This window comes from Danio aesculapii, chromosome 13, assembly GCF_903798145.1.
Source record: "Danio aesculapii chromosome 13, fDanAes4.1, whole genome shotgun sequence".
Classification (NCBI taxonomy): domain Eukaryota; kingdom Metazoa; phylum Chordata; class Actinopteri; order Cypriniformes; family Danionidae; genus Danio; species Danio aesculapii.
In genome coordinates this window covers 13,990,640-14,016,483 of record NC_079447.1, presented here as the reverse complement: position 1 = coordinate 14,016,483, position 25,844 = coordinate 13,990,640, and the positions used below count along the sequence as shown (strand labels likewise).

Below are 25,844 nucleotides of genomic sequence, written 5' to 3'. Positions count from 1 at the left end.
TTCAGATTTTCACTTCCCTCGCAAAAGTTTGTAACAATAAATTGAAAAAATATCTCTGCTAAAATATCTCTGTATGAGTTTTTGTTTTAATTATAATTATAATATAGTAATGTGACAGTGGTGTTATTTTGAGTGCTTTTCATTTTAGACACAATATTGTCTTTTTTTTTTCTCTACTATTTAACTAATACAAAGCTGACATTTTTCTTTCTGTCTTTTCTCTCTTTAGTTGTGTGACTTGCAGAGGACTGAACTTTATCTGGCAGTTTTAAGAGAGCTCGTTCTCACTTTCTCCACCGTATTGTGGTACAGCTCAAATCTGCAGCAAAACTACATCCCAAAACTCACCACGCACTGCCTGAGGATCCTCAATGAACCCTCTGAACAGGTGGAAGCAACTGCATGGTTGATTTGTCAGGCTTTTTGGTCATATTTGAATCACATTAGCATCTTTAATATAGTTACCACAGCTGAACTATCATTCAAAAGTGTGCTTTTTATTTGAAAAAAATGTGTCCACTTTTACCCTATGATGCTGTAGTTAAGGGAATGATTTTCCTTAAACTTTCAACAATCTGAGAGTTTCTTTTAAAATAGCAGAATGAAGTGACAAAACTCAATCTTTTTCCTTATGAATGAATATAAAGAACAAAGAAGGATGTACCTCTCATTCATTTTCATTATTGAGATGGATTTTATCACACAACCTGATTATTTGAAATGATGCTTGAGTTTTTTTGAATGCATGTTTTTTAAACAGGAGGTGCAACCCATAATTTAAAGCACAGGAGGCATGTACTGAAAAATATAGAAATAAATAAACAAGCAAACAAACAGTAAAAACAACAAATAAATTAATGTTTTATTCTAATATAAATAACTATTTATCTATTTATCTAGCATGATAACTTGATTTAAATAAAAATAAGAATTTTTTAAATGCAAGAATTTTTTTAAAGCAAGAAGGTCGTTGAATCGATCCTTGGTTGGGTCAGTTGGCATTTCTGTGTGTAGTTTGCATGTGCTTCCTTTGTCCACGTGGGTTTTTTCCGGTTTCCCCCACAAGTCCAAAGACATGCGGTATAGGTGAATTGGGTAAGCTAAATTGTCCGTAGTGTATGTGTGTGAATGAGTGTGTGGGTGTTTGCCAGTGATGGGTTGAAGCTAAAAGGGCATTCGCTGCGTAAAACATATGTTGGATAAGTTGGCGGTTCATTCCGCTGTGGTGACCCCTGATTAATAAAGGGACTAAGCCGAAAATAAAATCAATGAATGAATGAATTTTTTAATGCATGTTTTTCAAATAGGAAGTGCAACCCATAGTTTAAAACACAGTAGGCATGGTAAAGTCTAGATTGGATACGCGGCCGGCCGAAAGTGCGATATTCACATTAATGTAGCAGTGTTTTTATGACACTGTATAACAATAATTAATATTTTTACAGTACTGTGACGGTTGGGGTGGGGGTAGGTGTTAAAAAATACAATTTATTTTGTAATTTAATATATAACATAAATGATACTCGGTACAACTACTGTTTTTACATTACTGTGACGGTTGGGTTCAGGGTTGGGGTGGGGGTAGACGTTAATAAAATACAGTAAATGGGAAATTTTATAAATAATATAAATCAATCTCCGGCCGCATCCATATTTGATCTAGCAACAACCAGTAGGCATGTACTGAAAAATATACGAATAAATAAACAACAAATAAATTAGTGTTTTATTCTGATATAAACAATTAACTTTTATTAATTTATATTTATGTATCTATCTATCTTAAATCTATAAATACTTAAATCTGATTGTTCAACAATTCACTCAAATAGTAAGGGTCAACTAAAGACACCTACTAAAACATTTAGCGCATGATCATTTCAGAGATTGAACATTGTGTGTTTCTCCAGAATCAGGTCCAGAGAGCTGTCAGTATGGCCACACTAGCGCTGTTGTGTGATGTGGCTGATCGAGGTTTCCTGAACACTCAGTCTGAAGCCATGAGATCCCTTCTGTCACTCAGACAATACTTCTATCCTTCATATTCATCATCATCTCTGCATCTCAACCAGACATTACAGAAACCCACAGCTGTGGCCCTCAGGTCTGTTCAAGCTCTGAAAATATAAAAAAAAGTCATCAGTATTTAACATGCTTGTTACAGCAGGTCTTAAAGGGGACAAATAATAAAAATCATACTTTTTTTTTTCAGTGTTTGAAGTCCATGTTAAATCAAAATGTACAATGTTTATTTTGGTAGAGCACATTGTTATACTTTAGGTGAACAATTAATCCATTCAAGTTAATCCATTGGAAAAAATACTTTTTTCAGCATTTGCGTTTGTAGTGGTGGTCTTTCTCTGATGACATACGTTTGACTGCTTCAGACATCAGTAATATTCTTAACCACGCCCCTGCTTGCTATGAAAACATGATGCACAAAAAGAAATCCACATCCATGATATTCAGTTTCAATTGGAAGTACATCAACAAACTGAAATAAAAGTCTCTGCAACTTGCAGTTCACTCAGACTTTAAGGGCTGTAATGTGATCCTGGTGCATCGACCAACACAAAGATTGAGAAAAATGACAACTCAGTTTGTTTGTTTTTACTCTGCAACACCTACACTAATTTGACCACTAATCATTCAGAATTGTCTAGAAGTTCTAACTACTTCATTATTGACTCTAGGTTAAACATGTCAGGCTTTAAAGGGCTTCTATGATGAAAATCATCTTTTTTAAGCTGTTTGAACCGAACTGTGTGTAGGTATAGTGTGTCCACAGTCATATTGGGGTTATATAAACACAATAAGTCTCTTTTTTTAAATTTCCTGATGTTAAAAAAGCATCTAAATCCCTCCCATTTTGAGGCCCACCGTAACTTGATGTAGTGCGGTTTCCCCGCCCACCGAATTAATTGACAGCTGAGTATTAACATGTCTCCATAGTACATATAATCATATCAACAAGACAGACAGGACGTGTGCAAAGCAACCGGGAATAAAAGGTGTGTTTAGTTCGCTAGGATCATCAATCATCATCAAATGTGATCAAGAGTGAGTTTCACAAGTTTAAAATGTTTTAAAACAGTGCATGTGTGTAATGAATTACAGAGATTTACTTCAGCGTTACTTCATCAGCACAGCCGCGTGTCAGAACAATTATAAAAGAAGATGCTTCAATCCCGGTTTGTGGACGTTAAATCAGGTTTATTTTGTACATTAACATAACAGATATCCACACAGCAGCGGAGATTAACCTGTATCCTGTCACAATTGCGTGCAAAAAGAGAGCAAAGCTAAACGAGTGCGCTGTCTGTGTGTGTGTGTGTGCTGTGTGTGTGTGAACTTTGTAACGACATTGTGTGTGACTCATCGTTGCAGCTCCACAACAAATGCATCCAATAATCATTGGTAAAGTCCTTACTGTAGTATTTCTCACAAACCTTACGTGAGATCTGCTTTCTTCATGTCTGTCTGTTGTCTGACGCAGTCGAGGGTGGAGATTAAGGCACACTGACAGGCACATGGAACGGTGGATGGGGAGGACTAGCATAAAAGACACAGTCCGCAAAAACTGCAACAAGCTGTTTAGAGCTAAAAATGACAAACTTCTGAAAGGTATAATACATAATCTGAGGAGTGTTTTGAGCTGAAACTTTACAGACACATTCTGGAGACAAAAAAGACTTACCTTAAATCTGGAAAAAGGGGTAAACTATGTGCCTTTTAATTCACTGATGCTTATTTCTCATTCATTTCAACTTTGTTGTTTCTGCTGGAATAGCATTTAAAAGCTCTGCCTTCTTCTGGATGCGTCAGCTCATTTGCACTTAAAGGGACAGGCACACACAAATAGGAGCAAGTTTTACAAGCCATAATTAATCTGTGCGACATTTTGAACTGACCTTCACAATATGTGAACACCAGATATTTATTTTACATTTTAATAAATATTGCATGTTTTTGTGCGGAGATTATAGTAGGTCTTGAATAAAAGCTTCTTACAAAATATAAATTATACTTTCAAATCTGTATAGAGAAGATCTTTTGCTTTGAATGTTGTAGTATGTAGCATCATCACATCTTCATTTATGAATGTGTGTTTCTTCCAGTCACTCAGAGGACAGTGTCGTGCTGAAGGACTGGGGTCGAGTTGTGGCTCAGTTTATCCGGGATCAGTGGACATGTCTGAGTTTCCTCCTGAGGTCTGATGGGACACTTCAGGTTCCTGAAGCTGCTGAGGTTTTGAGGGAAGCAGTGGAGGCTCTGGCTTTGCTTCCTGGTCATCTTGTTCTGCCGGTGCTGGACTTCATGTCTTCAGTTTTACCACAGGTGAGTAGCAGTTTACGGTCCCTTCAGGTGACGTTTTATCTGCTTTGTTCCAATGTCAAATTTGAAAAAATTCAATTTCTGGAAGTCAAATTGACAGTAGCTGGGCCACGTCGCTCCTTCGGGCTAAGCCCAGCCAGTTTCCATGGGAAAAAATTCGCCACCAGGCGCTCGCATACGAGCCCTAACCCCAGGCCTGGCTCCATGGGGGGGACCCGGCTGCGCCATAACGGGCAATGTCACGGTCCTTGATGTTTTTATACTCTTAAGGGGTTTTTGAACCGCACTTAGCCTGACCTGTCACCTAAGACCTTTTTGCCTTGGGAGACTCTAGCTGGGGCATTTGCCCCCGACAACATAGCTCTTAGGATCACTCAGGCACTTAAACCCCTCCAACATGATAAGGAGGAAGTCCTTACCCCAGATGGAGGAGTTCAAGTATCTTTGGGTTTTGTTCACGAGTGAGGGAAGCATGGAACGTGAGATTGACAGGCCGGTTTGGTGCATCGGCAGCAGTAATGCGGTCGATGTACCGGTCCGTTGTGGTAAAGAAGTAGCTGAGCCGAAAGCCAAAGCTTTCGATTTACCTGTCAATTTACATTCCTACTCTCATGGTGATGAGCTTTGGGTCATGACTGAAAGGATAAGATCTTGGAAACAAACGGCCGAAATGAGTTTCCTTTGCAGGGTGGCAGGGTGCACCCTTATTGATAGGGTGAGGAGCTCTGACACCGGGGAGGAGTTCGGAGTAGAGCCGCTGCTCCTCCACATTGAGAGAAGTCTGCTGAGGTGGCTCGGGCATCTGTTTTAGATGCCTCCTGGACACCTACCTAGGGCATGTCCCAAAGGGTGGAGGCCTCGGGGAAGACCCAGGAAACGCTGGAAGGACTATGCCTCTCGGCTGGCCTGGGAAGGCCTGGGTATCACCCCAGAGGAGCTGGAGGAAATGTCTGGGGGGAGGGAAGTCTGGGGTTCTCTCCTGACACTGCTGCCCACACGACCAGTTCCCGGAATAGCGGTAGAAAATGAATGAATGAATGAATTCGTTTTTATTGCAGTTTCCAAATTTACATACAGATGTATGGTACATAGGGTTTTCCACATTGGTGCACAAAACAACCAAACATAGGACTCCAGAAGTTTTAGAAATGAAATAAAATATAAAATACAAACATTCCATAAATAAATAAAAACAGTAATTACATTAATGATTCAAGGATATACAATGTTTTGTTCTTGAATATACAAGTTCCTAAAAAACATTATTTAATATTTAAAATTAATAAATATTATTTAAAAATTGTGTGGTGTTGTACAATGTGAGTGTAAAGTGGTATTTAGCTGATTGCTGCTTTCCTTCAGCAGATGGTGCAGTGTGAAGAGCCTCTGTGTGTTGAGGCCATATGTGCCTCATGGAAGGTGGTTCAGGCTCTGAGCACAAACCCTCATGACTTCTGGTCAACACTGCAGGCGTTCGTACGCTTGGCTTTTCACCAGCAGCTTCTGCAGCTCACGGAGGAACAGAAGCCCAGGATCACAGCCTGCATACAACAGGTCAGAAGAACATCTGCAATACTTTACCACCTCTCTTTGCATCCACAACAAATGATCAAGAAGACTCTAGTAGTGATGCCACAAGCTTGTTTTTTATGGCTTATCAGGTTTTGAAGGAGCTGATGGATTTAGCTCAGGTCCGATCAGGAGTGTTTAATGTTGTGATCCAGCACTGCTGCGAGACGTGGTTACCTTCAGATGGTGTTCAGTCTGACACAGTGTTCAGTTCAGCTCTTCTACACCTCGACATCCTCACCGAGGCCTGCATTTACGGCCCGGTGTTCAGAAGAGACCAGAGGTGAGCATGAAAAATTACATTTTTATTATTTTAAAGAGTCAGCCCACCCAAAATACACAATTCTGTCATCATTTACTTGCCCTTCAAAACATATTTGAGTTTCTTCTCAAAAGAATATATTTTGAAAAATGTGGTACACATTAACTTCCATTGCTGCATCCCAATTCGCATACTATTCGTCCTATATAATATTCTAAAATGGAATTAGTTTGTGCCAAACCATAGAGAAACCATTTCTTCACAAAATAGTATATACTATAAAAACATAAGTATACGAATTGGGATGCAGCACAATTGTTTTTCAACTGTACAAGTGAATGGTTACAGGTTTTCAGCATTTTTCAAAATATCTTATTTTGTGGTCAACAGAAGAAAGAAGCTCATGATAGTTTAAAACCACCTGGGGGAGATAATTTTCATTTTTGGGTGAACTATCCCTTTAGTGTAGATTTTTGAAGCATACTTTATATTTGTATTTAGAGATTGAAGATTTTTTTTGTATGTGCTCTGTTTTTAAAGGGATAGTTCACCCAAAAACTGTCATTGTTTATTCATCTTTTACTTGTTTCAAAACTGTTTCAGTTTCCTTCATCTGTTGGATCCAAAAAAGCAGATATTTTGAAGAAAACTGAAAATCTTTAACTATTGACTTCCATAGTATTTCTTACAATGGAAGACAATGGTTACTAGTTTCCAGCTTTCCTCAAAACATCTTTTGTCGGCGCCTGTGGTGCAGTGCTTAGTGCGTCGACACATGCACTCCAGTTCGACTCCCGCCTCGTGGTCCTATGCCAATCCTTTCCCTCTCTCTGCTCCCCACACTTTCCTGTCAATACTCTCTACTGTCCTATCAATTAAAGGTAAAAACCCTGAAAAAAAAAACATCTTCTTTTAGGTTCGGCAAAAATATAAAGCAACTCATAAAGTTTTAGAGCAAATAGTGAGTACATTTTTATTTTGGTGTGATCCATCCCTGTAACAGATTGTTTTATTAGTGTTAATACAAGGAAGCATGCTTAGACTACAGGCAATGACCAATGAATTCTAAGTTAACTATTGTATTGTAGCCAACATGTACGGTACTCTTCAGTATAGTTTTTATTTCTAGTTTGTTTATTATTCATCTCTTGTTTTCAGGCTTGTTCAGGAGGTTCAAAGCTATGTTGAGCAGCTTGGTGAACGTTGTGCAGCAAACACCGCTGTCAGCAGGTAAAACACAGCACCATCTTTGAAGAGTTATAAAAAGGAATCAAGGATGAGTTTTAAGTCTATTGTTGTACATGGAAAAAAAAGTTATTTTATTGAGACTGGTGTGTCTTAGGCCGCTAAATGACTACATCTTGAATCAATGTATTTTGCACATTTTAGAGATTTACATTCTCTAAGCACTGTGGACTATATATATATATATATATATATATATATATATATATATATATATATATATATATATATATACATATATATACACATATATATACACATATATATACACATATATACACATATATACACATATATACACATATATACAGATACATACATATATATATATATATATATATATATATATATATATATATATATATATATATATATGTATGTATGTATGTATATATATATATATATATATGTATGTGTATATATATATATATATATGTATGTGTATATATATATATATATATATATATATACATATATATATATATACATATACATATATATATATATATATATATATATATATATATATACACATACATATATATATATATATATATATTACACATACATATATATATATATATATATATATATATATACACATACATATATATATATATATATATATATATATATATATATATATATATATATATATATATATATATATATATATATACATACATACATACATACACATATATATATATATACATATATACATACATATATATAGGCAAGGCAAGTATACACATATATATATATATATATATATATATATATATATATATATATATATATATATATATATATATATATATATATATATATATATATATATATATATATATACATATATACATACAGTATAAATAAATAACTAAATATCAAATGCTTATTTTCTAATAGCGTGTCAGATACATTGGTGCTTTGTGTGTGTTTTTCTGAATTTGCCTGCATTAATTTTGATCTGGTTTGCAGTGATGTCAGAGATGATCAGTTTCCTCGAGTGTGTGTCCTGGCGTTTCTCTGTCGCTTGAATCCGTCTCATCATCCTCACCAGCGTCTGATGGAGGAGCTGGTGCTGAGGCTGCTCATCAAGGTTTCTCTTCAATTCCTAACTAAAGCTTCTACTGGATATTGAATGTTTAATACATAAAGAGAGCACTTCATGGAAACAATGTTTGTGTTTGTTTGTGTGTGTGAAACCCTTCTCATGGTTGTTGCATCTGTTTTTGATTAAAGTTTCCTCTTGTTTCTCTTTTCTTCCCTCAGGATGCAGAGATCTCCAAATCTAAAGTGCGTTACTACAGCAACTCCATGCAGCACAGAGTGAAGAGCCGTGTGTGGCAGACACTGCTGCTACTGCTTCATCAGCTCAGAGATGTGAGACACACACATGCATATTAATACTTTCTTCAGAGACGCTCACATCTTTCAAAGCTTCTGGGTGAATCTATAATTATTATTATTATTATAATACACTCACCGGCCACTTTATTAAGTACACCTGTCCAACTGCTCGTTAACGCAAATTTCTAATCAGCCAATAACATGGCAGCAACACAATGCATTTAGGCATGCAGACATGGTCCAGGCGATCTGCTGCAGTTCAAACTGAGCATCAGAATAGGGAAGAAAGGTGATTTAAGTGATTTTGAATGTGGCATGGTTGTTGGTGCCAGACGGGCTGGTCTGAGTACTGCTGGTCTACTGGGATTTTCACGCACAACCATCTCTAGGGTTTACAGGGAATGCTCTGAAAATGAGAAAATATCCCGTGACCAACAGTTCTGGGGGCGCAAATGCCTTGATGCCAGAGGTCAGAGGAGAATGGCCAGAGTGGTTCACTGAAAGAAAGGCAACAGTAACTCAAATAATCACTCCTTACAACCGAGGTATGCAGAAGAGACTCTCTGAAAGCCGAACCTTGAAGACAGATGGGCTACAGCAGCAGAAGACCACACGGGTGCCACTCCTGTTAGCTAAGAACAGGAAACTGAGGCTACAATTCACACAGGCTCACCAAAATTGGACAATAGAAGATTGGAAAAACTTTGCCTGGTGCGACATTCGGATGGTAGGGTCAGAATTTGGCATCAGCAACACGAAAGCATGGATCCATCCTGCCTTGTATCAACGGTTCAGGCTGGTGGTGGTGGTGTAATGGTGTGGGGGATATTTTCTTGGAAAACTTTGGGCCCATTAGTACCAACTGAGCATTGTGTCAACGCCACAGCTTACTTGAGTATTGTTGCTGACCATGTTTATCCCTTTATGACCACAATGTACCCATCTTCTGATGGCTACTTCCAGTGCCATGTCATAAAGCGTGAATCATCACAGACTGGTTTCTTGAACGTGACAATGAGTTCACGTTAGTCAAATGACCTCCACAGTCACCAGATCTCAATCCAGTAGAGCACCTTTGGGATGTGGTGTAACGGGAGATTCACATCATGTATGTGCAGCTGACAAATCTGATAATTAGGCAAGTCATTGGACAACAGTGTTTGTTCTGTATCGAAATCAGCTAATAATATTGACCTAAAAATATATATATTTTAAAAAGTATTCCAGCCAATCTAAATATAATTACTGTGAATTATTTCCTTTCTATGTTATATATGAAAAAAACAACAATTTCATAGGAGAGGTAATCATTTTACCTTCAACTATGTGTATTTGTTTTTGTATGCATCCATGTATAGTATTTATAATATTTTATTAATGCAACAATGAAGTTTACAATGAATTTATAACAGCATGTTGGTGAGTGGAGTACCTAAAACTCTCTCAGCTGTAAAAAATCTCACTGTAAACACAAAGCTTCACGGAGCTTATTACTTTTATAAAAAAAAGTTATTCCATATACATAGCAAGGTTTTTACTAAATTTAACAAAGCAGATTAAATGTAAAAAAAACTTTCTTCTGTCTCTTCAGAAAATGTATTTTATAAAATTGTGTGAAAACAAGTACAAATTCTCCACTCTAATAGTTTTTTAAAGTACTTATACAAATATTAATATATTTTCTGAAAATTCTATTTAAATAAATACAGGAGTTTGTGTCGGAGTGTGTGTTGAGTCGTGTGTGTGAGGCTGGATTCTCCAGTAACCAAGCCTCCGTCAAATACCTGATCGAGTGGACTCTCATCCTAGTCCTCCAGCGGACCCCATCTCTCATCCAGAGCCTCTGGAACTGCTTCAGTCTGGTGAGGAAGGCAAACCTACAAAAACATCACACATATGAAACAAAACCAGTCCTCAGTGATCCTCACAACAGCTCTACATCTGAAATATTAAACAGCAGCTTTAAGGCAAAACCCTGCATTAAACAACATTTATTGCCATACTTTCCCAGTTATTTCAGTACATTTTAGACTGTCAAACATTTTTGTATTGCAAATTTTAAATGTTCCATGTTTTAATATGCAAACTACACAATGTTGAATTAAATTAAATTACAGGTGTGTAAAGTCGCTTTAGACTTTACACACCTGAAACTTGTCTATAGTACTTGTTCACTGCTGCTCTTATAGTTGTGTAAATTGCTTCCTTGGCCACATTTGTAAGTCGCTTTGGATAAAAGCGTCTGCTAAATGACTAAATGTAAATGTAAATATGCACTAATTTGCATGTTTAACAAAAATCTGAGCATTAGATTGTTTGGTTTCATAATTCAGAAAACACTGCAAACAGCCACGATAAAATGAATGGTACATTTTTTTGTAAAATAAAATGTTGCATATATGAAGTATGAATATAGCCCTCTGTGAAAACCTTCAGAACATAGAGACATAGAGTTCTTACGTGTGCTGGAAATTTATGAATCTTAGTCTAGTGTTTTCAACATTTGAAAAGTGCTTTGATTTTGAATAAACTGCTTGAAAATGTAATTGTTTTACCTTCAGAATTTCTTTTTGAAAAAGGAATATTAATAAATCTTTTTAAAGATAAAATGAAAATTCGGGGGTCTGTATAATGTATATGCGTGTGTGTGTTTGTCAGTGGAATATTGTTTCATCACAAGTTGTTAGGACATAATGTCTTTCAACATTAGTTTTTTTATTCTTTAAAAATATGTTTTGTAATTGAAATCTAAAGACTTTAATTTACAAAGTGTGACAAAAGAAATATTTAGATGCATTTTGGATTTTAACTAGCCTGGGAAAAACACTCAAAATCCACACAAAAAGGCCAATATCTCAAAACTGACAGATGCATGGAAATCTCCAGTGTCTCGTCTTATTTATCTGCAGTTCCTCTTGTTTTGCAGGATCATGAAAAGACGAAAACCAGCATCTGCACTTTTCTCTCTGTCCTTGTGCACCTGGACGTCCTCCTCCCAAAACTGGCAGATAAGGTGACGTTTCAGTAATTGAATCTGATTTCGTCTTGAGTGAACATGATGATGTAGTCAGCATTGTGTGTGTTTGTGTGTGTGTGTTAGGCCAGGCAGTGGCGTCGGGCAGTGGAGGTGAGTCTGCAGTGGTGTTTCAGTCATAACTTCAGTGTTCGACTGTACGCACTGCTCGCCCTGAAGAGGGTCTGGGAGTTGCAGGACGCTCATGTCCTTGTGGAGGAAGATCTAGGTGGACTGAGCACAGTAGTCCAGGCCTGTTTACAGCAGGCTGAAGCCATGCAGAACACCGGGTGAGAAAACTAAACAACCCTATAAACTTTACTGGATCTTTAGTAATATGCCATTTATTATGTAAAATATAAAAATGCATGCTTTTTAGTATAATTATTTAACAAATTATGTGTATTTTTAAAAATATGTATTAACAATATTATATATACAATATATAGCATTATAACATATCTATCTATCTATATATATATATATATATATATATATATATATATATATATATATATATATATATATAAATTATTGTTATTATTATTATTGTTATTATTATTATTATTATTATTTTTTATTATTAAAACAATTATATATAAGTTTTAATGCTGTAAAAATTGTGGTATACAATATCAAATACCCTTTGTTTAAAGTTTTTTATATAGGTCTATGCATGTATCCTTGTTGTGAAATCTTTTATTTTATGACTTAAAATATGACTTACAATGTTAGTAACATTTAAAGGTTAATAATTTATTTAAAGATAAATTATAATAATATGAAAGATAAATTGCTTGACTTGAACACCTTAGGTTTGCTTGATTATTCATTATAATTATTTTTTACTTAAATCTGCTCATGCACAAGTCATGCTTAAATATTAAACACAGCAGCTTTAAGGCAAAACCCTGCAGATGAATAGGGTTTTAAAAATCTAATATGTATCACCATAATTCCCCAACTTATTCATTACAATAAACTTGGCAAACATTTTTGTATTGCAAATTTTTTAAAATGTTATGTTTATATGTTTACAAATGGTGCATTATTTAATTAAATATCCACTAATTTACATAGATTTCTTGCACAATAATCTGAACATCAGATGAAGTCAAGTTTGACATTTTTTGTCATATCTGAAGTTTTTTAAAAATACATATTTTTTTCAGTTACCATAAGAATAATTGATATATGACTTGTTTGTATTATCTTGTGAGTAATATTTAACTAAGAACAATTGCTGGACTTGAACAACTTGGGTTTGCTTGATATTATTCATGTCTTTTTTTAAAAAGTGCAGAAATATTAAACAGCAGCTTTATTTTTTAATAGAAAAATGCTTAAATTATTCTGATTAATCAAATTAGCATTATACAGTATTGTTCAGAATAATAACAGTACAACGTGACTAACCAGAATAATCCAGGTTTTAGTATATTTTTATTGCTACATGGCAAACAAGTTACCAGTAAGTGCAGTAGATTCTCAGAAAACAAACAAGACTCAGCATTCATGATATGCACGCTCTTAAGGCTGTGCAATTGGGCAATTAGTTGAAAGGGGTGTGTTCAAAAAAATAGCAGTGTGGCATTCAATCAGTGAGGTCGTATATTTTGTGAAGAAAAACAGGTGTGAATCAAGTTGTCCCTGTTTAAGGATAAAGCCAGCACTTGTTGAACGCATTTGAAAACCATTTGAAGGAAATGGGTCATTCAAGACATTGTTCAGAAGAACAGTGTACTTTGATTAAAAAGTTGATTGGAGAGGGGAAAACCTTTAAAGAAGTGCAAATAATTTTAGGCTGTTCAGCTAAAATGATCTCCAATGCCTTAAAATGGAACAAAACCAGAGAGACGTGGAAGAAAACAGAAAACAACCATAAAAATGGATCGAAGAATAACCAGAATGGCAAAGGATGGTAGCTCCAAAATGGTCAAAATCAGTCTGGAGTTACCTGTAAGCACTGTGACAGTTAGAAGACGTCTGTGTGAAGCTAATCTATTTTCAAGAATCCCCCCGCAAAGTCCCTCTGTTAAAAAAGGCATGTGCAGAAGAGGGAGCTATTTGCCAAAAAACACATCAACTGGCCTAAAGAGAAATGGAGGATCATTTTGTGCACTAATGAGAGTAAAACTGTTCTTTTTTGGGGTCCAAGGAGGTGACCCCCAAAATCTGAATTAAAGCCACGGTACACAGTGAAGTCAGTGAAGCATGGTGGTGCAAGCATCATGATATGGGCATGTTTCTTCTGCTATGGTGTTGGGCCTATTTTTCGCATAACATGGATCAAGGATCAGTTTGCATATGTCAAAATACTTGAAGAGGTCATGTTGCCTTGTGCTGAAGAGGACATGCTCTTAAAATTGTTGTTTCAACAAGACAATGCCCCCAGACACACTAGTAAACAAGCAAAGTCTTGGTTCCAAACCAACAAAATTAATGTTATGGAGTGGCCAGCCCAATCCCCAGAATCTAATCCAATCAAGAACTTGTGGGAGGATATCACAAATGCTGTTTCTGAAGCAAAACCAAGAAATGTAAAGGAATTGTGGAATGTTGTTAAAGAATTATGGAGTGGAATAACATAAGTTGGTTAATTCCTTGCCTCACAGATATTAGTTAGTAATACACTAAATATTAGTTTAGTGATTCACAGGATTTCTAAATCCTAGAAACAAAAACATTGGTACAAAATAGTTTTGAGTTTGTACGGTCAACAGCAGACACTGCTATTTTTTGAACACACCCCTTTCAACTAATTGCCCAATTGCACAGCCTTAAGAGCATGCATATCATGAATGCTGAGTCTCGTTTGTTTTCTGAGAATCTACTGCACTTACTGGTAACTTGTTTGCCATGTAGCAATAAAAATATACTAAAAATCTGCATTATTCTGGTTAGTCTGCTAATATTTTGAACAATACTGTATATGAGAACTAACATTAACATGTTCATAGAATTCTTTTAACAAGTATGAGCTCCATATTTTGCTACATCTGTCTATATGAGCCATAAAAGCTTCAAAAAGGCATCTGCAAAATATTACATTTTTTGAGAGAATATTCACATCTATTATATCATGCTTTATAGGCTAAACAACGCTGTAATCCTGATTTAAAACATCTTGCAGGGATAATTATCAGGTTTCCAGTAACCTGGAGAAATCATGGACTTTTATTTTTTTCACCCCACAGAAATGCAATGAAAAATTGGTCTAGAATCCAGGAGCATTTCTTTTTCAGTGCTTTCCACCCAATCCGGGATTACAGCATTGAGGTGAGATCTTTCTTCAGGCTTATCTGCATGAGCCGGTCAGTCTGTGCTCCTATAATCCAACATCGTCACATTTTCCTCTTTCCCCAGACTATATTCCAGATCTTTCCTCGTCTCTCAGAGATGGCAGAAGATGAGTGGCTCCCACTATGGAAATTTGAGAGTTTTGTTGACTTCCCAACGAACAGCGCTCTGCCCTTGAAGAACCCTGGGACTGATCTGAGTGAACTCCAGCCTGGAGACTGGATCCAGCAGGACAAAGGTAAACACCACACGAGGGCGACAAAGAGCTATTAAAACCACACTACACTTCTGAAGACCACAAACAAAACTGGACACCTTCAGAGGTTTCTCTTGTTCTTTCAGAATCAACTACTTCCGTTTTTAAGCACTATAATCAGGTCTCTGGTGCATCATCAATCCCCGAACACTTAAAAAAGGACAAACCCAGTAGTCTTTTTTTTTTTTTTTTTTTAATTGAGTGAAAAGTACATGAATGCTTGAAATGGCAGACATAGTGAAAGACTTTCCACATTTTCTTTTAAACTTTTGTAGAAGAACAATAGAAGACAAAATAGTAAAAATACAACAACTGGATGATGATAAATAAATAAATAATATTAAATGTAAAATAAATGAATAAGAAGCTTGGAAGAGGTAATAGGTCAAAGATTTAAATGGATTCAATCAATGGGGGAACTTAGAAGCAAGTAAAAATAGGTTATAAAGGGTTGCCGTTTATCATAAAAATCACCATAACTGTATAAGAAAGGAAGTCTGCCTCGACCCAACTTCTGCTCTTAATGGTGTATTGATGCTCATTTCCCGAAAGGGCTGAATTACGATAAAAAAGAGAAGTCAACAGTTTGTTGTCTCTGCATTGTTTGAGGTGACTACATCTTGACCAAATGGTAACAATTGTAGAATGGGGATAGGTGTGGTGCACAGAGAACCATCTCATCAATGGTGTGGAAACTGCATTAACAGCTGGGTCAATAGCCACAGAGCAACTTCATTAACATCTAAAGGCAAGTCTAGATGCAACATCTAAAACAGTATTAAAGGTTTGAGTTTAAGAATGTTCAGGGCTCATTCTGACTCCAGAGTACTGCCGTGTACTTTGAGACTGCTATGCTGAATAAACGTTTTCATTGAGATCTTCTACGTCTTCCTCATTTTTTCTCACAACTGGCATATAGAGAATATCTTTTCATCTTGTCTTCCAATGAAATAAAATCTGCCAATATAGGAATAAAGCCGAGCACCTCTAGCTGTTTAGATGTAAACCTGGTCCAAACCTTGGGAGCATCAAAGATTGCATTGGTTGGGCATACTTAACATTTGTTTTGGATTTGTTTTCAAATGTCCTTTCTGAATGTGTTTGTTAGCATGCTATACAGCTAATGTGGCTAATTTAAGCATTGTCTCTGACTGTATTCACAGAGACCAGAGGTGGATTGCACAAAAGCAAGATGAGGGATTAAGCTGGGATTTTTAAGCAATCTTAAACAGGCTTAATTAAGCTAAATTAGGCAGGATTCCCACAGTTCTTAAAAGTACTTAAAAACAAACATAGTTCCTTGAATGTGCTTTAATTAAATTTGAAATAAAATTTGTTTAGGGTGTTATTTCAACAATTGTACTCGGTTATCAAAAACAGAATTAAATAAAAAATCTTGCACAATAACACTGACAAATAATGCACATTTTATCAATATTTCAGAAACCACATTTAATTATTACCAGTATTGAATTTAACATAATTAGGTTTAAGTTCTTTGAATATGAAAATGTTGGCAAAATTACTGACAAAATAAATATTAAATAGTAAAAATGAAGTGTAAGTGAAATGTTAAGGACAGTAAAGACTTTCATGATGCTTTGTATGCTGGGGTATGAATTACAAAGGTGCTTGTATTAATATGAATGGTGCTTTAAAACGTCCTTGAAAGTTTTTGAATCTGCTGTTCATAAACGTGTTGGAACCCTGATACTACAGGGATTTATTATATTCAGAGCAGGTTAACAGTCAGGCCAAGATTAATCCATGTGGTTTATCTGTTAGTTTTGCCATCAATGCTACTAGAAATTCATGTGTTGTACCGTCACTCCATGTTCTAGGCGGTTTACATATTTTTTCCAACCTTTAGAATTAGAACAACTCCTAATTTGTCACATTGTTTCACCCCCTCATGTTTCCATTAAATCTCTGCATGACAGTAACGGGTGTTCCCAGATCAGTGGGAGTTCCCAGATTAGTAGGTTGAAAGGGTGTTTTTCAGCTCATTACCTGATTAGCTCACATTGGGTTTTACCCTGTGGTCCGTTTAAGAATGCTGTGAACGTGCACTATCTATCCACACTGGGCTTGACATAGTGGTACATTCACATCCTGGATCAGAGCTGCTGTTAGATTTATTCTGAAAATGCTCGCAATCAGGGTAATTCATAAACAGTCAAGTTGTAACCTCTTTTTTCCATCATTGTCTGACTCTGGTTTGAACATGTAAGGCTTTAATCCACTAATTCTCAATTCTGGTGTATCGGCTGTGCAAAATTAGCTTGTTTTGTTGTTTCTGGAGTGTCAGAATAGCGTGTATAGGCTCCACCCTCTCTGGAAAGCAGAAACTAGTTTGCATTTAAAGGGACACCCCAAAAAACTGTGTTTTTGCTCATGCCCAAATAGGGACATATTGGATAAGCTATGATACATTATTTGTGAGGGATTTGGAGCTGAAACTTCACAGATGCATTCTGGGGACACTTATTTTTTGCTGGAGATACACATTTGATATCTTTTAAAAGGGCGTAAAATGTCTCTCTTGTGAATGTGGGACATCTTCATTTTGTCTGCTCTTATGTTCAGTACGTTTTTTTTAAAAAGCATCGAATCTTTAGAGTGTTTCAATTTGTTTAGCCACACTTTAAAGTGTTGAATGTCTTCCAGGGGATTTGGAGCTGGAGGAGCGCTGGGCAGAAGTGCAGAAGAAGATCAGCCCATGGAAGCTAAGTGTCCAGGAGCAGGAGCCAGAGCTCATGGCCCAGCAGAGAGCCTCACGCCTGGGCAAACTCACCAGCAGCCTCCTGGTAGTCGCATCGCTCATTGACAAGCCCACCAATCTGGGCGGTAAGGCTAATTAATTTGAGTAGCAATATTTAGGAAGAGGAAGGTTATCAGAAAATAGCTAAATTGTAATCAAATTATAAACAACTGTTGAATTGCAGTCATAGAAATTTATTTGATTTCTATGATTAGAGATTACAATAATATATTTTTAGTAAATGTGCACATTAATATTATATATTTTAATAATAAAAATTATTATATATTTTTATAACATATATTTCGGGATTACTTGTATTAATAATTATACTTTTAATGCTAATATAAATAAACAAATAAATAAATAATTTATAAATAATTTACTTATAGTAAATGTAGTATCTTGAACTTAGTCATAAAATTGTTAATTTTTATATTTTAATTATTTATTATTTCTATTTTTAGTAAGAAAACTTTGGCCAGTGCCAATTAAAAAAAAATTTGCTCTACATGCTTCTAAAAGCTGTTAAATAATAAAAAAAATATATCAGTGTACTTTGAACAAACTGCCTAATTTTTTAATGTAATTTTCATTGACCATTCCTGCAGTGTCACATGATGAAAACGGTTATGCTGTTAAATTATTTTTTGCTCCGACAACTTATTTTGAGCACACAAATTTATACTTCGTTCTTCTGGCTGTGAGTCTGACATTGTTTTCATCAAGATATGTTTTAGTTTTCTTCTGAATGTCATCATTGCAACCACACAAAGACATTTAACATAATCATTTTCCCTTCTGCATCACTAAACACATCAGTTTTAGCACAAGTTCATCATAAAAGGCTCATTCATCACATTCAGCACAAGCCAGTTATTGTTAGTTTGATCTGCATATAGTATGCATTCATGCAGTTTTTTTTTTCTCAGTCGCATTTCATGAATAAATATTGATGTGCTCTCGTGCATTTAATTTGATAGAATACACTGAAAAAATACTGATGGGTTTAATATTAAAATGGTCAACTATGACTCTCAGAAGTGAATGCATACCATGTTGATTTTATATGCGTAAAACAGCAAAATAGCTGCCATTTCAAATATATGAATTTTACATTAATAGATGTTCAAATGTAATGTAACAAGAATGATTCTTAAGCTGGAAATCACAGAGTTACAAGCAGTCTTGCAAAACAATGCTGTTTTTTGAAGATTAGAAAGTTTAAAAGAACAGCATTTATTTGATTGTGACCTATTTTGTAACATTACCAGTATCATTATTGTCACTTTTGGTCAATTTAAAGCATAATTTTGAAATAAAATCTCTAATATACATATTATACGTGTAATATAATATGTGTCTGTTCCAGGTTTGTGCAGAACTTGTGAGATCTTTGGGGCTAAATCTCTGGTTCTGGACAGTTTACGACATGTTAATGACAAACAGTTTCAGGCACTGAGTGTTTCTTCAGAATTGTGGCTGCCAATGATGGAGGTGAGTGATTGTGTGTGTGTGTGTGTGTGTGTGCATGCGTGCGTGCGTGTGTGTTAATGCCTTTATACATGTCAGTTCTGTTCAGTTTATTAAGATTTTTAAACCATATCTTGAACGTAGCTCTTAAGAATTGCAAAAAGTGAGACTTTTCAAAGCAAACAGATTAAATTTCATTAGCACATAACTAGGGTTGGGTACCGAAATCTGGTGCCAATATGGCACCAGTACCTTTGTAACCAGTATGAACCAGACCGAATCAGCATATGAATTTTGGTGCCTAATTTCGGTGCCACTGGTGCTGCGACAATAACGTAGGAAGCATTAAGAGGTACATCAAAGGCACACATAGGTACGCGTTGTGTTACACCATCTCTAAACATTTAATTCTAAACAACTTTGAGGGATACTGACATCGTTGGCGATGTCAGGCGTTTGTTCTTGTTGCCTAACGCGCACAGTACAGCACATCCGGTGAGCGACTCCCTTCAGATTAATTAACACGCATGATCACGTTCAGCAAATTTGCTTAAACTAAGCTTCTAAAGTATGGCTATATTTTACAAGCAAGGATTCTGACACAGCAACGTGAAGCAGATGTTTTACAAAATTGCGTGTAAGGGGTCAAACTTGATGAAGAATTTGAGGGCACAGGGAATAAACTAAAAGGCAGAGAAATGCACTTGGATAGCTTGCGACATCATCTGGCACTCTCACTGAGGACACTAATACTCCGATTTTAATATGATTGAGAAAATACTCTGATTAAAAGTCTACCATGTTATCAGCGATTTTTGATTACCTTTAAAGATAAAGGACCACACACATCCGCATCGCGAAATGCAGAGGTTTTTTCTTTCCATTCAGCATGCGATATCAAATTCCATTAAAACAACACTCTTCCACCAGTCCTTACTTCATATTCTCATCCAATACCTCAGTTTGTCATGGGGCATAAACAATATGTTTCTGAATGAAAGTGAAACTACCGAACTGCATTTAAGGTCAAAAAATAAAAATGAAACACCCGAAATTTCATCAAACTGCGGAGGAAACGCATATAGCGCGATGATGCAATAATGTTAATCGAACGATGTGCTATAACATGTAAAACAGGATCATGAAAGAACATTCAAAAAGCAACTCCTGTAAACACCTCTATCACATTATTGTTTTAGTCAGATTAAGGCAAATTATTAGATTACTGATGTCCATGTAAATGTACTGTAGTCACAAGCCGCAAACCTAAAAAAAAGAAGTTCCCTGATTTTGATGACAGCCTTTCCACAGGTTCGTAGTAAGCTAATGTAATGTTAACTGCATAATGCAAATCTTAAATTCATGCTAATGAACAAACAAATGATCAAAAGAAATCTATTAATGCAATTCAAATATATAAAATCTAAATTTATGTAAATTTTAATGATATTGTTAAATTAAAATGATTAAAATACTTTTTTTGTCAAATAAAAGAGTTTTCTAGAGTCATCCACCATAATATTGTGGCTCAAAAGTATCGGTTCAGGCACCGTTTTGGCACCAGTACCATTTTAAAAGTATCGATTCAGCACAAGTATTGAAATAACCCCAAACTATACCCAACCCCACACCTAACACAGTGTGTCAGCTGGCCAATCGGGGCATTCTGGGCTTTTCTGAAGGAGGCTTTGCTTTTTTTTTTTTTTAGAAGCTGAAATTCAGTCAGAACATTTTAGACAACTGGGACAAGAGGCATTGCAATGATGTACAGAAAATGAAAAATATTGTGTTTTACAAAGTAAGCATGTGTAATAAACAAAATGGCATCATATGTCATTTTACATGTTTCCTCTGATGCCGGACTAAACCTAGATATGAAATCAAGATATGTTATTTATCATAATCAATCATGTGTACATGCATCAGCAAAATACATATGCCACCTTAATCCAGCGTATTTCATGTGGCGAGATGTTGAAAATGAGCTATTGAACTATTACGATTAATAAAGCTATTCAGAAATCTCAAGTTGTCTGCCTTCATTTTCCAGGTGAAGCCTGCTGAGTTGTTAGATTTCCTGCAGCTTAAGAAGAGCGAGGGATACTGGGTAATAGGCGTAGAGCAAACATCCAACAGCCAGAGTCTACAGGATTACACGTTTCCTGAGAAAAGCCTCCTACTGCTCGGGTAAACAACAACTCCAACTTACTGCCTAGATTCTCACCCCAAAAACTGTTTATACACATTAACTGCAGTCATATGAGTTTTTATTTTTAGTCGTATCAGTAAATGTCCTTGCAGAGCAACTATAGTAATGTTTGGCAAAGCACAGTGCAATGCTAATATGTTCGTGCATTTTTAAAGGTCCCATGAAATGACAATAAAGTTTTTTAGATGTTAGTATCAGTATTGTTAGTGTTTAGGATATCTAGAAGCGACAAAATTCACGTTTAAAAGATATAAAGCTGATTTAAACATGTAAAGCTTGTAGTTTGTCACTTGCACCTAAATGGATCAATGGTTTTATTCACATCACCTCAAACTAAGGTTTCTCATTAAAACATGACCAATTAAATGACCTCTAGTATTTGACATGCCCCACCCCCTTTAAGAAGCTTCTCATTTTATGTGCTTGAGCTCAACCACTCTTACTGGCAGAGCTGTGATAAAGCAAAACTCTATTGGCTGTTTTATAAAAAGGAGGAGGAGCTACACTATGTCCCACCCTCTCTTCATGTTTAGATTGAGATTACCTCATGCATTGAATAAAAAATGCACATTTCAAAGCACTTCACGGGACCTTCAGGGCAAAACACTGCAGGTGAATAGGGTTAAAACTACATTCAGTGCTTATCACCACCATACTTTCATACAAAGTGACTGACTACATTAAGAATTGCAGACATGGCATTTCTAAAGTGTAATGTTCAAATTTGAAAATGAGCCCTCATTTAATTAAATATGCAGTCATTTATTTCTAATATTAAATATAATTTATTATAATGTCATATAGTAATATATTAATGTATTATAACATCATACATTTCTAGCATTTCTGGTTCTATATTGTGATGACATTTATTTATGTATTTATTTAAATCAAAGGTTTTTTAGAGAGGGGATTTTAACTCCTTGGCTGTTTCTCAATATGCGTTCTTCAGCGATCTTGCGTCCTTTTGATGATGACTGTGTAACGTCATCATCAACAGCCAAAGTTCAGTTCCTAAACTCAAGACCGCAAGAACTGAGGATGCGTGAAACTTCCTGGATGTATTCTTGATATCGAGGATATGTCGATGCAGACTTGAGCGCAAAACTCACTTGAGAAGTACCAGAAGTCATTGCGGCTGAATAAAGGGGGCGGGAAGCACAGGAGTTTCCCTAAATGAAGGGGTGAAAGTAAACATTACTTTGAAAATTGAAAATCTTAATAAACGCATTAAGGGAGTTTATTTGCTGAAATTATTTGTATTGTGCAATGTATATTTGTAAGGTCTTTATGCATAGTATATATTGTGAAAAGGGAGGAAACAATAAATTGTTGTATAAATGCTGTAAAATTTTCATAAAAAATTGAAGGTCATGTGACCACCAGGAAGAACGCAGCATCTAATTTCTCACAGGATGCGTTGTCTGTTTTCACTCTCGAGTTCGTTCTTCTGAGGTAACTTGGCAAGAACAGTCACAACAACATGTTCTCGGAATTGAGAAACAGCCCATAATTCAGAAAATACTGCAAGAAAAAAAATGGTATATTATCAGGCAAATTAAATATGAACATCCCTCTGTAAAAACCTTCAGAATATAGATATGAAAAAAACTAAAGTTTGGTGTAAGTTATATTAAAGTAGAGGTTTATGACTGTCCAGAAAATAGTTTGTGAAAACAGCCTTTAAAAATATGTTATGTAATTGAAATCAGATACAAATCAACGAGTGTGACACAAAAATAGATTTTTTGGATGTTTTCTTTTTGTCAGACAAAAAAAGCCAAATAAAAAGCCAAAACATGCATAATTTCTCACATCTTTTTAGTAATACTTGATTTATATTTATCCTGAAAAACACGATTGACTTAATTTTTTAAATACTTAGAGGTTGTATATGAACAGAATGCAGAAATGAGCAATGTGTTTTGATGGCTTTGATGAAGAGAGGTGTTGTCTTTCTGAAGCAGTGTGAGAATAGTGTGCGCTGACGGTGCAGTTTAACATTGTGAGATTAATTGACGCCTCTCTCCCTCTGAGATTTCCTCACCTCTGAATTAAACACAAGTCTTGACTCGCCAAGTGCTCATCAGCAAAAACACACAACATTACCGCACAATTTATACATGCAGCCATCCTTCAGTCTGAGATCAGTGATGAAGCAGCTTTGGGTTTTATTTTTTTAATATGATGTGCAGTGTTTCCCAGTGATGGGTTGCAGCAGGAAAGGCATACGTTGCATAAAACATGTGCTGGATAAGTTGGAGGTTCATTCCGCTGTGGCGATCCCAGATTAATAAAGGGACTAATCCAAAAAGAAAATGAATGAATGATGTGGAGTTTAACAGCTATCAATCAGTCTGAGATTCAGTCGGTGATGTTGCAGATTTATTTATTCATTTATGTACAATTTAAAAAAAACATCAACAATCATTAACCTTAAGATCACTGACGCAGCAGCTTTAGTGCATTTCTTTTTAAACTTTTGTATTTTATACATAGTTAAAAGTATCTGGCAACATGCAGTCTGAGATCAGTGATGTAGCAGCTTCAGTATTATTTTATTTGGGTCAAAACTAAGCACAAATCATCACTAACTTTGAGTTTAATATTTTCATAATGAATATTAAAAGTAATTTTCTAAATCGTATTTAATAATGATTTATTTGTATTTTTGTTTACATTTATTTGGTCACACTTTAATGTACAATTCACGCTGTTAACAAACCATTAACTAAGACGTTTAGCTTAATAGATTATTAATAGTTGGTAAGATAGTAGTTGGGTTTAGGTATTGGATTAGGGATGTATTAAAAGATCATACTTTATAAGTGCTAATAAACAGTTACTATGTTAATAATAGGCAGGTAATAAGCCAGTAGTAAATGGTGTGAATTGTTAGTTAAAGTGTTAGCATTTATTTCTATTTAATTTGGTTTATTTACAATATAGAAAGCATTAACCATCATTCAGTTTGAGAAGTATTCATTCATTCATTTTCCTTTAGCTTAGTCCCTTTGTTAATCAGGGGTCGCCACAGCGTAATGAACCGCCTACTATTCCAGCATATGTTTTACGCAGCGGATGCCCTTCCAGCCGCAACCCAGTACTGGGAAACACCCACTCTCTCATTCACACTCTACAACCAATTTAGTTAATCCAATTCACCTATAGCACATGTCTTTGGACTTTGAGGGAAACCAAAGCATACGGAGGAAACCCACACAAACACGGGGAGAACATGCAAACTCCACACAGAAATGCCAACTTGCCCAGCCGGGACTCGAACCAGCGACCGTGCTGTGAGGCAACAGTGCTAACCCCTGAGCCACCTTGCTGCCCTGGGAAATATTGTACATTTCTATAAACTAAGGAATAAATAGCTGATGATGGACATTTTGCAACGTTGACCATGTGTTATGTACTGTATATAACCAACCCGTCAACTGTTTGTTCCGAAACCGCAATTATACAGTATATTAACCACACTTAGATTGTGTGTGTATGTATGTGCGTGCGTACGTGCGTGTGTGTGTGTGTTTAGGCAAAAATCCCAGAGAGACCAACTTGTCCCTGATCCCACAAAACGGATTAAAAACCACGTTCTGTAACTCAAATAATTGTGCAGGTAGTTAAACAACACACACTTCTGTGTGCGTGCGTGTGTAGTTTTGCTGATTGGTCTTGCAGCATCACTTGTGTTTGTAAAGCCTCCTGATGTTTCTGCACAGCAGGTGTGTGTGAATCTCTCCATTATTATGCCTGATTATCTCTATCATGCAAAGCTACTGAGAGCCAAAGGCAGACGTATTATTTAAAAGATTGGCTTATTAGTTCAATCAGCTCCTTGATACGGTTTCTTTTTTCAGCGGTCAGACGAAACAGCTTGACTTTTTCACACTTCTGCATTTTTGAGGAATGGTTTTACACACTACTGTTTTAGCGTTTTGTGTACTCCTAAAAATTCATCAATTAAGCTTTAAGTAGAAAGTGATGCATATTATTCATTAAATGCACATCTGTCTCTTCCTTAGTTTATTTTTTATGATTATGGTTATTTATATGCTTCTC

The 25,844-nt window shown here is 35.7% G+C and overlaps 1 protein-coding gene across 2 annotated transcripts in view; it reads left to right on the top strand.

The window, feature by feature from the left end:
* tarbp1 (TAR (HIV-1) RNA binding protein 1) overlaps window positions 1–25,844 on the top strand; it is a 41,298-nt gene that overhangs the window by 13,066 nt on the left and 2,388 nt on the right. Inside the window, exons 13-28 of one of the 2 annotated variants that reach the window (XM_056471137.1) lie at window positions 230–388; window positions 1,911–2,104; window positions 4,119–4,338; window positions 5,701–5,889; window positions 5,997–6,187; window positions 7,325–7,396; window positions 8,393–8,513; window positions 8,687–8,797; window positions 10,474–10,626; window positions 11,691–11,777; window positions 11,865–12,067; window positions 14,975–15,056; window positions 15,144–15,315; window positions 18,001–18,180; window positions 19,467–19,591; window positions 21,618–21,754. In XM_056471137.1, the coding sequence (XP_056327112.1) occupies window positions 230–388; window positions 1,911–2,104; window positions 4,119–4,338; window positions 5,701–5,889; window positions 5,997–6,187; window positions 7,325–7,396; window positions 8,393–8,513; window positions 8,687–8,797; window positions 10,474–10,626; window positions 11,691–11,777; window positions 11,865–12,067; window positions 14,975–15,056; window positions 15,144–15,315; window positions 18,001–18,180; window positions 19,467–19,591; window positions 21,618–21,754 (2,396 nt within the window). Of the gene's footprint in view, window positions 1–229; window positions 389–1,910; window positions 2,105–4,118; window positions 4,339–5,697; window positions 5,890–5,996; window positions 6,188–7,324; window positions 7,397–8,392; window positions 8,514–8,686; window positions 8,798–10,473; window positions 10,627–11,690; window positions 11,778–11,864; window positions 12,068–14,974; window positions 15,057–15,143; window positions 15,316–18,000; window positions 18,181–19,466; window positions 19,592–21,617; window positions 21,755–25,844 lie in introns of both variants that reach the window. The other variant, XM_056471136.1, reaches the window with a different exon arrangement.